The following is a 12,035-nucleotide window of genomic DNA, read 5'->3' as shown; positions in this document are numbered from 1 at the left end:
GATACCAGCGATGTTTCTGATTTCTCACCCTGTCACTCTGGTTCAGATTTTCAGTCATCCTGGGGAATGTGGTCAGCAAGCCACCCACACCTCCCTATTGAACGTAGGTGACAGCAGCCAATCCGGAGACCACCTGAAGGAAAAAACCTGTTAATTCCTTTATTGCATTTCAAGTGTAATAAATTACATTAAAATTTTAAATGCTCAACATACATTTTTCTTTCTCCTGTGCTTGCTTTTGCATAAGAAGCAATACACCGAGAGTGAGCGAAGCTGCTCACATACAGTTCTTGTTTTAAAAACAGAACAGGTCTCAAGACTTTAAAGTTATTAATGATCACAATTATTCTGCCATAAAAGACCACATCAAAAACACACCAAAAGGCGATTGTTTTGGGTTGGTTTTTTTTTTATTGAAATCAAACATATCCAAGCAATACAGACAAAGAGAAAAATTTTGGATAGTACACATTTGACAAACACACTGGAAAGAAACCAAACCAAACCAATACATACATAAGAAATTGAACAAAAATAGGGATTGCACAGTTAGCATTATCACCAGACCTTGTGATACAAACTTTTAATTCTCATAAAATTAATTTTTGCCTATCTTATTATCAAATCTTTTTTTTTTTTTTTTAAATAACTCTGGCAGATTAACAGAGAAATTTTCTCTGTTGAAGAGGTATACATCTTCAAAACAGGGCATTGCTTTGCTTTTACTTAAATATATTTATCACCAACAATATATTCACTTGTATGCAATAAATGTGATTCTCTCCAGGGTAAGTAAAAGAGTATTTACAATTCAATTTGACTACAAGCCATCTGATCTGCAGCTAATGATGTATGAAGGAAATTCTCATTATCAGAAGCAAGAGTTAAGTTTTACCTTAGAACAGTTACAGTAGGAAATCTTGCTTTGATTCAAGTTAGGTTTTTCTGACAGGCAAAAATATGCCACAGTAAAAGTTCTTATGCTTGTGGAAAGAGTGTTTCTCTCATACTTTCTTTAGGTTGTTAATTCTACCAAAACTACTTGAGGTGCTATCAAAGGTAGTCATATTTAAAAAAACCCAAAATACCTCTGATGTGCATTAGAAGGTTTCTAAAGAATTTCTTTTTCATATACCAAAACTAGATTTAGCTTAAAACCTTTATGTTATATGCAATGAACTGTACAGCGCCACAGCCTGCCTCAGAAAAAAAAAAAAGTATTCCCACAGGATGGAAAACAATGATAAAATGTTATGAAGCTTTTGATAATTTTCTTTTAAAGAGAGCTACTGCTGCTATCTGGGAGATGCTCAGCTCTGCAGCGTTCCAAAGGCAGCCACAGTAGTATGTCACGTGAAAATATATAGGACAAAATACCACCATAAAAAAAAAAGAAGGTATAAGACGGTATTTGAGCTTTCTTAATAAGCTGTAAGATACTTGTTTACTCTATGTAAAAGCAATAGTATTGAATTAAGCACAGATGACAGCATTCAACAACGACCAAAAAAAACCCCCAGCAAACATTACAGCGAAGCGTCACTGAAGGTAACTGAAGGATGTTGTTTCTTTCTTCATTTCCTAATAAGAAAAACCAGACAAACTAGTGGTCAGCTTGAATAAAAGCTCAGGAATCCTATTTATTTTTTTTTTTCATTAAAGGAATAAAGGATCTGTACATGCATACAATTGTCAGTAACATCGAGCAAATACACGTGCTACCCATCAACACAATGCCTACACCCACTAGCTGCAAATGTATCCTTATGCATCCAAAATAGAGGGTAGCTTAGAGAGACTGTGGATCTGTATCAACAGTTTGAAAGAAAGAAGATACAGCTCCTGAAAAGCTACAACTAAAAGCTGGAAATACTACTTTCTGCACTCTCAGTAATTACTTGTTAAAGTCTATTTCTTCATACAGTAGAGCTTGGTACTGATCAACATGCAGTCACTGAATAAGAGATATCTTTTTGTTAAAACATAAGTAGAAAACAAAGAAATCACATTCCTCAAAGCTCACAAGCCCCCAGATAACATAAAAAGTGCCTTCTCATACTGAACCAGATCATTGTACTGGATGGGAGAGAAAGGCATACTTTTCAGGAACAGTCTCCCTGAATCCAAATACTCCTCACTTGCACAATCAGAACTAAGTGTCTGTTCTAGCTCTTTATCAGATGAAGAAGACGAGATGGAGATGACCGGGGACAAAGAGAAGAGGCTTCCTCATTTTTAAGGCAGACTGAGAGGCATGAAGAATTTTATCTATTCTCAAGCACAGGCATTTCAAAGACAAGTGTATTTCAAGGATTCTAAATCTGAAGACCGAATATCCAACCTATCAAAACTGATTCAATACCGGGAATGCCTGTATGGGACCACAGAGGTGCCTCTGGAAGATTTCTGCTGAGTTCAAACAACACAGAAATCCTTTCTTACCCAAAAAGATCAGACAATCTGACTCATTAGCATTGAACTGGCATAGACAGAAATCTTCCCTTATGTGAAATTAAAAATGCTCGAGCCATGCTAATTAAAAGAGATTATGGTGAGACTAGAGCAAAGTCTCAAACTCTCATTATGTTTCACACTTTATTTCTTTTCAAGAATAGAATGATTACTATACCAAGTATTACCCTGTCTGACTGCCTGTAAGGAGAGAAAGAGGAAGTGACACGCTGAGAAAAGCACTCTCCTTTCATAGCCCCCCTACCCGTAAAAAGGTGCTGCAGAAGGATTTCTGACAGACTAGAGGTTAACTGCTCTGTGCAGGCTGTGTGGGTGGACCCATTGTCTTCAAGCTGGAGTTTTTTCCTGCTGAAACCACCAAATATTATGCCAAATACAACAATGATTTTGCAATATGGATAAATGTCTTCCAGACTGAAAGTCTTGTAACGCAGGCAGCTAAGCAGGGAAGAGTAATGCTACATAAGCATGATGCCAAGGTGCAAACATACATGCCCATAACACACAAATGCCTAACAGAAAGAGCATAAAAAATTACCTTCACTAATTCGGTTTTGTCATAGTCTTCCCGATGTCTGTAAATGCACTGACTCAGAACAGCGTACAGTTTTTCCAGTTGCAATATATTGAAGTTTCTAGATACCAGAGTGACTAAATTCAGTAGTTGCTGAAGGAAAAAACCAAGAAAAATGAAAAGTTTAGAATAGTGCAAGATCCTTTATGCAGGCTCTTTGCAGTTTCAGGAGCTAAACAATACCAACACAACGCGAGCGACATCCTGCTTGCTTACACCGTTCAATAAAATACCAGTGACGCTTCTGAGAACAGGTGAAATATCTGACAAGATTTAACTGGAGAAAAGGAGTTAATTTTTCATACCTCATAGAAAAGCAAGGCTTACATTTCAGACAATATTTTGTTGCTAATCAATCTATCACTTCAATGATCTTAACTGCCAATCAGCTGCTTCCAGAATGTCAGGGAATGACACAATCCACTTTGACACAGAGTTGCTGCCACAGCAAATCCACTACTGTATTTCGTAAGGGAAACGTGCTGCAATACAGACTACCATGAAATGGATCTTCGAAAGACAGGCTACAGATCTTTCAGATACAGTTGCACCAGATGGAAACAGAAGCATCCTTAGGTGCTCACCTTTACCCAGGAGCTGAGTGCCTAAAACTCAAGCATCTGGCCAGATCAAGAAGCAGTTAGATCAGCTAGCCTTTAAACTGAGGAATGGATAAACTACCAATCTCTCACACAGTCATTTCTGTTACCAAAGATATGAATGTGATAAACTTTGGGAAAGGAACAGCGATAAGCTAGTAGAAGCAATTTTCTTACACTGCTGGGACTGTTGTGCCAGGCTGTGAAGAGGAAGCTTAAGAGAGCAGCTATACCATTGAAAACATTACTGCCTCACAATTGCCTGTCATCAGACTCTCTCTGCCTCAGATCAGCTAGCAGCAAACTGGAGTATTCTCTTCAACTTCATTCCTTACAATATACAGATAAGATGCACAAAACCCACACAGTGCTTTCAGCTGCTACAAACAGAAAAGGTAGGCTGTGACAGACATGCATGGTCAACATTCTGTGTGAAACTATTGCTGCCACATAGAATCATAGAATGGTCTGGGTTCCTGGAAGGGACCTCTGAAGACTGCCACTGCAAGTAAGCAGGGTCATCCTCAACTACATCAGGTTGCCCAGAGCCTCATTTTGGGTAAATCCAGGGATGGGGCCCCAACCACCTCTTTGAGCAACCTGTTCCAGTGTTCCACTACTCTAGTGGTAAGGAACCTGTTCCTAACATCCAATCTAAATCTACTCTAGTTTGAAGGCATTACTCTAATCCTATCATAACAGGCCTCTGTAAACAGTCTCCCTCCACCCCTTCTTATAGGCCCCCTTCAGGTACTGAAAGGCCACTACTAGGTCTCCCCAGAGCCTTCTCCTTTCCAGGCTAAACAAGCCCAGCTTCTTCAGCCTGTCCTCATAGGAGAGGTGTTTCAGTCCCCTGATCATTTTTGTGGCCCTTCTCTGGACCCACCATCAGCTCGGTGTCCTTCCTGTATTGAGGGCTCCAGAGCTGGACACAGTACTCCAGGTGAGGTGCCACCAGAGCACGTGGCAGAATCACCTCTCTTGATCTGCTGGCAATGCATCTTTTGATGCAGCCCAGGATGAGATTGGCTCTCTGGGCTGCAAGCTCACACTGTCTGCTCATGTTCAGCTTCTTGTCTATCAACATCCCCAAAGTCCATTTCCACAGGGCTGCTTTCTATCACCTCATCCACTAGTCTGTATTGATAGTGAGGATTGTTCCAGCCCAGGTGCAGAACCCTGCACTTGCTCTTGTTGAACCTCAGGAGGTTCACCTGGGCCCACCTCTCCAGCTTCTCCAGGTCCTTCTGGATGACATCCCATCCCTCTGGCATATCAACATAGATGACTGTATATTCATAAATTTCCAGGTCTATTACCAAGCAAATAAACAACAACAACAAACAAAAACAAGCAGCTACATTTTGGAGAGTCACCTGGCTTATTCACTGCAGGTAAGCTCCAAATAAGCTCTCTGGTGTGAGCAGCTAGGTTTGGAACACATTTTCTAAAAACACATTTTCTACATTTCATGACTGTAGCTCTTCTCATAGCTGAAACATCTATAAAGGCTGTACTCCAACAGGCAATAATTTCAGAGCACATGCTATTAGCACCTTGCCTCTATGAAGAAAACTGTGTGACTTCTCTGTATACACCGGCAGACATAAACAACCACCTCCTTGAAATCTGCTTTTTCAGGAAGCTAGCTTTAAAAAGTTTGTTTTACCTTTACAAATTCGGTCACATCTTTAAAGTGTGACAGAAATTGTGTTGACTAACCCCTCCACTAAATGGGATTCCTATCTGACCACAATCTCCCCACTCATGGAGAATACTCCCTTTTCTCCTCGTTGCAGGTAAACAGCAACCCTCCTCTGCACTGGCCAACTTCCAAGACTCCAACCTAGCAATTTTCCTCACTGCAATATCCCCTGAAGATTAGGTCCTTGTTCTACTCTTTCCAATTCATGCAAAGGAACCTCTTTTAGTCCCTGCAGCTATGCCCATTTTCAACCTTTTCCCCAGCTATAGCCTAGGATAGCAACTTCTCTTCTAAGAGGGACTGGAAAAATCTTTTTAACATTTTAACTGTATGGATGCAAACTTCTAAGGCTGCATTTTGAAAGAGTTTCAGAAAACTAGCTAGTCGTATTTTATCCATGATGAACTTTATGTCATCATGCTAATGTAAGGTTGAAAGTCATCACTGCTGGAAATAAGAGTCCTTTTCAGGTTCCTAATCAATGTCAACAAGCAAAAACCTAAACTAAAAGAAACTCCTCATAGCCATCATAAAGATTGTTAAGACATTCCTAGCAGTACTAGCAGGCTGTCAGTATGCTATTTTAAAATTAAGCAAGCCCTTTTACATTAACAATTAGAACCAGAACTCACTTCCTAACATTCCACATTACCAGGTGTGGAAACACAGCAGTCAATGCCTATTACAATTTGAATTATTTCACAAGCTATATATAGTTTTAATTGGCATTGGTTAACAACCAACTTAATTTACAAGTGTGCACACAGCAAAAAAAATTGCCACTTCAGTATTCATAAAATGGAAGTGAAGACTCACTTTGAGCTCCAAGTAATCCACAATCACTGGTGGTGTAAGATTTTCTGTGGCTTTCTCAACACGTGTTTCCTGTTGTTCTTTTCCCTGAGAACGTCTTGCACGAGTCACACAGTGCACCCACGAATCTGGAATGACACAAATTTCTTCAGTCAGGCTTTCTGTTTGTCAGGAATACAGCATCAGTGAAGTATCCTATATCTAAGATAAAGTTTCTCCCTGCAATGAGAGGGATAAAACTGCTACCATTGTTTTACTAGGAAATACTTGACTTTTGTTTTCTTTCTGGTGAAAAGTCACTCCATGAAAATTAAAAACCTCAAACACACATAAAAAAATTACTAGAGAAAAAGGCATGGTAAAAACAGGAAACAAAACAGTCATGTTGTCATTACAGCACTGCACAGTAAAACTCCAAAGTAATTTAGGTTAGGAACCACATCTTCCCTTGCAAACAGCAGGACGTTATTCTTCTATTCCACACCTGACTGGGTCCACACTGCTTGAAGTACAACTCTTTTAACTTAACACTGCAGAAAAACAAGAGTTTGGCATAAAAAGAAACACTCCATGCTTACTCTGGGGAGTTAAAACAGAAATAACAAAATGGAATTAAAGAAGGCTAAACCATAATACAACAGTATAATCCTCGTCAGAAAGAAAGAGCATCTACGTGGCCTGTTTGATCTCTCGCTTACCACTTGAATCTCCGTCTTCAGAACTTTCTATTATTTGGCAATGCAACTTTTCACTCTCCAGCCTCAGGTCTGAATGTTCAGGAACCATGAGAGTCTTCTTTTCAGTAGGCTTAGCCACCAGAACTCTGTCATTTTCTGTCGCAGACTTATTTTCATTCCTGTTTTTCTGTCGTTCTTGAAGTACTTTCTCATTTTCGTCCACAGAATAGTTCTGTGTGGCCTCAACTTCAACACGATCGATGTTAGAAACATGTCTTTCTGGAGACTCTTCGTCACTTTCTACTTCATTTTGGTCTTCTGGGACTTTATTTTCTTTGTTGAATTGAAAATGCCTCCTTTTTGCTGTAATGCTGGAAGACACTTTATTCTTTCTACGTTTCCTTCTTGACATCTCTATGAAGAGATTCCAGAAAAAGCAATTCAAAACATTGTGAAAACAGTTCTTACTTCAAGATCCAGCATTCTCATCTCATTTGACATACAAGGAAAATGATCAAAGGAGCTCAAGTACCATTGTTTGTCTCCCTACAGAGCCAGTGAGGTCAATTTGCTATTAGATTTTTAAAACCAGCTACAGTATTTCATTCACAAAATCATCAAGATTTTATCTGTGCAGAAAATTCTTACTTTATATAGAAAGCATTACTGCAAAGCAAGGTTATTAGGAGGGGTTTCTTACTGTCTTACTATGTTACCTAATGTAGATGAACAACAAAAAAGCATTTGGAGACAAGTGCTTCCAATCTCTCATAAAGTTGTTAACCTCAAAAGCTAAACACATATTGGGCAGAATTAGCGACAATTTTAAGGGACTATTTGATGGAGAAAAAAATTGTCTGTAAAGATTTACACTTCACAGGCTTTCTGAGTCAGTTAACTTTGTTTAAAACTAACTTTGCATTTCTGCTCTCAAGAAAATCCCACCATTTTTTCTATTCACAGAGTACTGGACAAAGCATATGTGTGAAGTCAATGGCAACATTCCCAGCTATGTCAGTGAGACCCCAAATCTTCACACTATGTCATACATTTTAACTGAAAGAGCCTGAAAACCCTTTGTTCATTCATGCCCTTTTCACAGGAGAGTGAGGAAATAATGAGCTTTCCTTTCCATATCTATTATTATTGCTCTGTATTTTTTCCCTCCTTCCCCTTTCAATTGGAAATCACAGTAAAAAGTGACATAGAGTTCAATATTTGAGGGCAGGAAAGGGCAAAATACTGTTTCATGTAACAAAAAATTAATGGAGTATTCAGAAATTGCCATGTAACCATGTTTTGGATTTCAAGAGCTAGCAATTTAGCACCCATGAAATGTCAATTGGGCCATCAAGGCTAGGGTCTTACAGTGCCAACCAGTCACTGTACTTGAACTTCATAACCACATTGATTGCATGACATCTGTGTTTTTCTCACATTTTGAAGTGAATTGAAAAGCATAATGCCTCTGGCATGAAGAGCCGGGGATCACAGAAACCTGTTGTGTCACGAGGACAGAGGAAGTATCACAAACTTCTCCAAGAAGTTCTCCAAGCAGCTTCTCCAAGAAAATGTGAATAAAACGCAACTTGCCTGGACAGCAGGGTGTACTGGCATCTACAGGTGCTGCTGGCACCTTCGTGTTCTCATTACACTTTGGGTCAGTTTTCTTACACCCAGGAACAGAGTTCTTCTTTGGCATTACATGGTAGTAAGATGGAGCATACTTTGAAGAGCTACAACCTTGCAACAAAGAACAGACAACAAAGAACTGTCTTGCACTGTTGGCTACACACACTGACACGAGCCCCAAAATCCTCAGCATCAAACCCCATACCTCTTTCCTCACGAGACTCTTTGATTTCTTCGCAGCACTGTTCGAAGTCCTCGTCCATTTCTTCCCTCACTATGGCGTACGCGGTATCCCTCAAAGAACAAGCCCGGTGCCTAATCTGACGATCTGAAATTTGAGTCAGAACCCAGTATTTTCTACCAGCCAGTGAAATCCTTCATTTTGATTACTTAGAAATATTTTGCTCTTCTCCTAGGTAGGTGCTGGAAAGTTTTCTTCCTGAGTATTTTCAGCCTAACAGTGTGGAAGTTAATAATTAACAGCAGCAAAAAGCAGTGGTTACTTATCAATACTTTGATCACCATTTCATGCCCAAGTAGTTTAATGATACAACGTTTACAGTCTGGCAAGAAATGTTCCTTGTGGATGTTAATAATGGTCTAATGTCAAATCTACTGTCCACAGAAGACATTTATCTATATATAAACTTTTATTTTATCCAAATTAGGGTGAAACCCACATCCTCACCTCCAGGATCTCTATCTGGGTTGTACTCTAGAGCATTGCTACAGATTAGGTCGATGTCTTTAAGAAAATCTGCTGCAGTTAGGTACTGGTGGAGGTCAATCTTGGAGAGGACTGTTGATAGGTCCATGGGGTGTTCAATAACTGTGTTATAATCTGGTACCTATGAATGAGAGACACATGCTCAGAGAATTAACACAGTATCCACCCAAATTCATTATTTTTATAAAGTTAAATAAAGGACTTGTTAAAACCCCCAAATAATTATGACACATCCAAAGATGTGGAAGCTAAACAGTTAATTTCTTGAAAATAGAAGGGCTATTTCAACTGGCTTTTAAGAGATGGAGCAGAAGCGGGGAAAACACAAGCAGGAAGGTTACAAGCATGTGTAGGGGATGAGATGGGAACAGCATCTAGAGCAGGATCCATTTCACTTTGCTTCAGCAAACAAACCTTTCTTGGTAAAATCACCCAAGATTGTCTTTGGTGGCAGTGGCAAGGAAAAGGCTGCAAGAGTTGCACCTTTAGAGTATCTGTCCTAGGCATCTACTTTAGAATGAGATAACTAGCCCCAGAGGTGCTGATTTTTTTTTTATCCAGGCCATAAAAGGAGCCTAATGACTAGTTTAAATGAGGACACCTATGTTTGTTTACATTATTCACATCTCAGAAACTTAGTAAAGGGACAGACAAGCCAGTGGATACTTAGGGAAACAGGACGTTGCTGAAGCACAAAGCTGTATTAAAGCTAAAGCTGACTTGATGTTTATTCCCTTGGCTTACACTTATTCAATAGATTACATGAGAAAGAGATGCAAGACGTGTATGGGAGGAAGAAGAAACTCCAGTCCTTATGGTTGATTTTATACTGAGAGGCCCAATATGCAACAGAGAATGCTGCAACATGCCTACACAAAGACGTCTTTGGAAGAAACCAGGGTTTTTGATGAATATGCCAATAATAGACATCTGAGAGCCTCAAGGAGTCAGCAGAAGTATAGGCAAAATTAATTCCCTGCTTCTTGAAAAATTGCAATAGTAAGTATGGTCCTGAAACCAAGAATAAGCCTTCCTATAAAGAGCATGTAAAAACTGAGAAACACACAAAGAAATGATGAATACACAGATATAAAACGGTATTGCAGATCAACACTAACTTACTTCCTCTCGGTCAACAGGCTTTGTAAAGGCCCTGAAACGCCTATCGACAGCCAGCCTGTGAGTCACATCCCTCAGGAATATTCTAAGGTGACGCAGTGTGTCCTCCTCCTCCTGCTCCAGCTGCTTTAGTTCTTCCTCTGTCAGCTGTGGAGGCTTTGGTGGTGGTGCTAGGGGAAGTACTTCCAGGGGCCGACGAGCTTAATCAGAAACTTTTAGTCAATTTATAGTACTTGATTACAAGCATAAGAAGAATTATTAACAGAACATTACCATCAAACACTGTAGACTTATTAATTTACAGTTACCCAATTTTTATAAATAAAATATCCTCACCTGCATTCTTTTTTGACACAGGAGGTTCAGCAGCTTGATTTAGAATTAAGTCCTCAAAAAATGTTGCTCTTGCTTGCTTATTAGGTACCTCAACTTTGAAAACTTCATCATCATTAATAAACAATTCTTTTATCTAAAGAATGAGGAGAAAAGGTATTTCAGATAAGGCCACACAAATTCATATTCTAATCCCAAAGATGAGTACCTCTCTAAATTAAGTGAATAATCATCTGGATAAGACAAACTGCAAAAAGTTAGCTTTTTGGCCTTAAAAGGCTAGATTTTCACAAGTTAGCACAGCAAATTAAAGTAAGCTTCTCTAGGGAACACCTCTAGAGTTAAAGTTCAATGAAGGGACCATATGATACACCATTAAAGTGGTGACTTTTACCACCTCCAAGACTGCTTCTTCTGTATCCACCCTGCCTTGCTCTCCAGTTTGAATCTTTACAGCAGCTATAAGAGGGAACAGGCAGGGTTCAGTAGACAAGTGTGGGCATTTTGGTCAGGTTTCTGTTGTTTGTTTGGGTTTTGGATGGTTGGTTGGTTGGTTTGGGGATTTTTTTGTGTGTGTGTCTGTGGTTCTTTGTGTTTGTTTTTTAATTAAGTGAGGTGCCTGAAGTTGCATACTTTGAGGTTTTCATCCATTTTTCAATCTCTACTACCAAAATGCACACAAGAAATAATATCACAAATTATTATAGAAGGAATTTATTGACAGTATAAAAACTTATGTAGAAAGTGAAGTGCCTTCAAAGCATTTGATGATAAAAACGTGTAGGTAAGTCCTCTCTTCCCCAGTAACTGGGAGAAAAAATCATCAGAGCAGCCTATTTACATTTTAATTGCCTTCCTTTAACACACACCCTCAGATGTGCAAAAAGCTAAGCACGTACTCTTACTAGATTTTGCTAAGGAATACAACTGAAAACTGATTTCCAGGTTACTTAAGCAGAAGCTGTAGCTGAGCTTTCTAATTTGTAAAGGTTTCACCTATATGAAAAGAATGTCATGTTTATTAAAGCGTTTAAATTTAAATCCACATTTCCTTAACAGTGTAAGCAGGGTACTTTTTCAGTAAAAGTATCTTTCACTTGTCAGTACAAACTTCTTTTTTTCCCATTTACATTTCAAGCACCATATATTCTTGACCAAGGACATAGCTAACCATCTTGAAGTCACTTGAACTCTTGTCTGAAATACATTTATAGATCTATCTAATAAGTATAAGTGTGTCAGAAGTGAGGAAAAAGTTGGGTCAAAGTCAATCTCTTCACTCAGAAAACATTTCAGACAAATGCTCTGGGCATTCTTTTGTCTGAGCAGATTTCCATAGATCTGGTCAGGGTGCCTGAGTAGCCACAGTATGAATTTGCTTCGA

The 12,035-nt window shown here is 39.0% G+C and overlaps 1 protein-coding gene across 1 annotated transcript in view; it reads right to left on the bottom strand.

Moving 5' to 3' along the window:
• Window positions 1-1,392: 1,392 nt before the first annotated feature.
• ATAD2 (ATPase family AAA domain containing 2) overlaps window positions 1,393-12,035 on the bottom strand; it is a 34,045-nt gene continuing 23,402 nt past the window's right edge. The window contains exons 20-28 of the mRNA XM_054167145.1: window positions 10,655-10,787; window positions 10,322-10,518; window positions 9,161-9,320; window positions 8,678-8,800; window positions 8,434-8,583; window positions 6,862-7,254; window positions 6,167-6,291; window positions 3,011-3,139; window positions 1,393-1,581 (exon numbers count right to left, since the gene is read on the bottom strand). Coding sequence (XP_054023120.1) covers window positions 1,540-1,581; window positions 3,011-3,139; window positions 6,167-6,291; window positions 6,862-7,254; window positions 8,434-8,583; window positions 8,678-8,800; window positions 9,161-9,320; window positions 10,322-10,518; window positions 10,655-10,787 — 1,452 coding nt within the window. The 3' untranslated portion in view covers window positions 1,393-1,539. The remainder of the gene's footprint in view (window positions 1,582-3,010; window positions 3,140-6,166; window positions 6,292-6,861; window positions 7,255-8,433; window positions 8,584-8,677; window positions 8,801-9,160; window positions 9,321-10,321; window positions 10,519-10,654; window positions 10,788-12,035) is intronic.

This window comes from Dryobates pubescens, chromosome 14 (genome assembly GCF_014839835.1).
Source record: "Dryobates pubescens isolate bDryPub1 chromosome 14, bDryPub1.pri, whole genome shotgun sequence".
In the NCBI taxonomy this organism is placed as follows: Eukaryota; Metazoa; Chordata; class Aves; order Piciformes; family Picidae; genus Dryobates; species Dryobates pubescens.
This window is presented reverse-complemented; position numbering and strand designations above follow the sequence as displayed.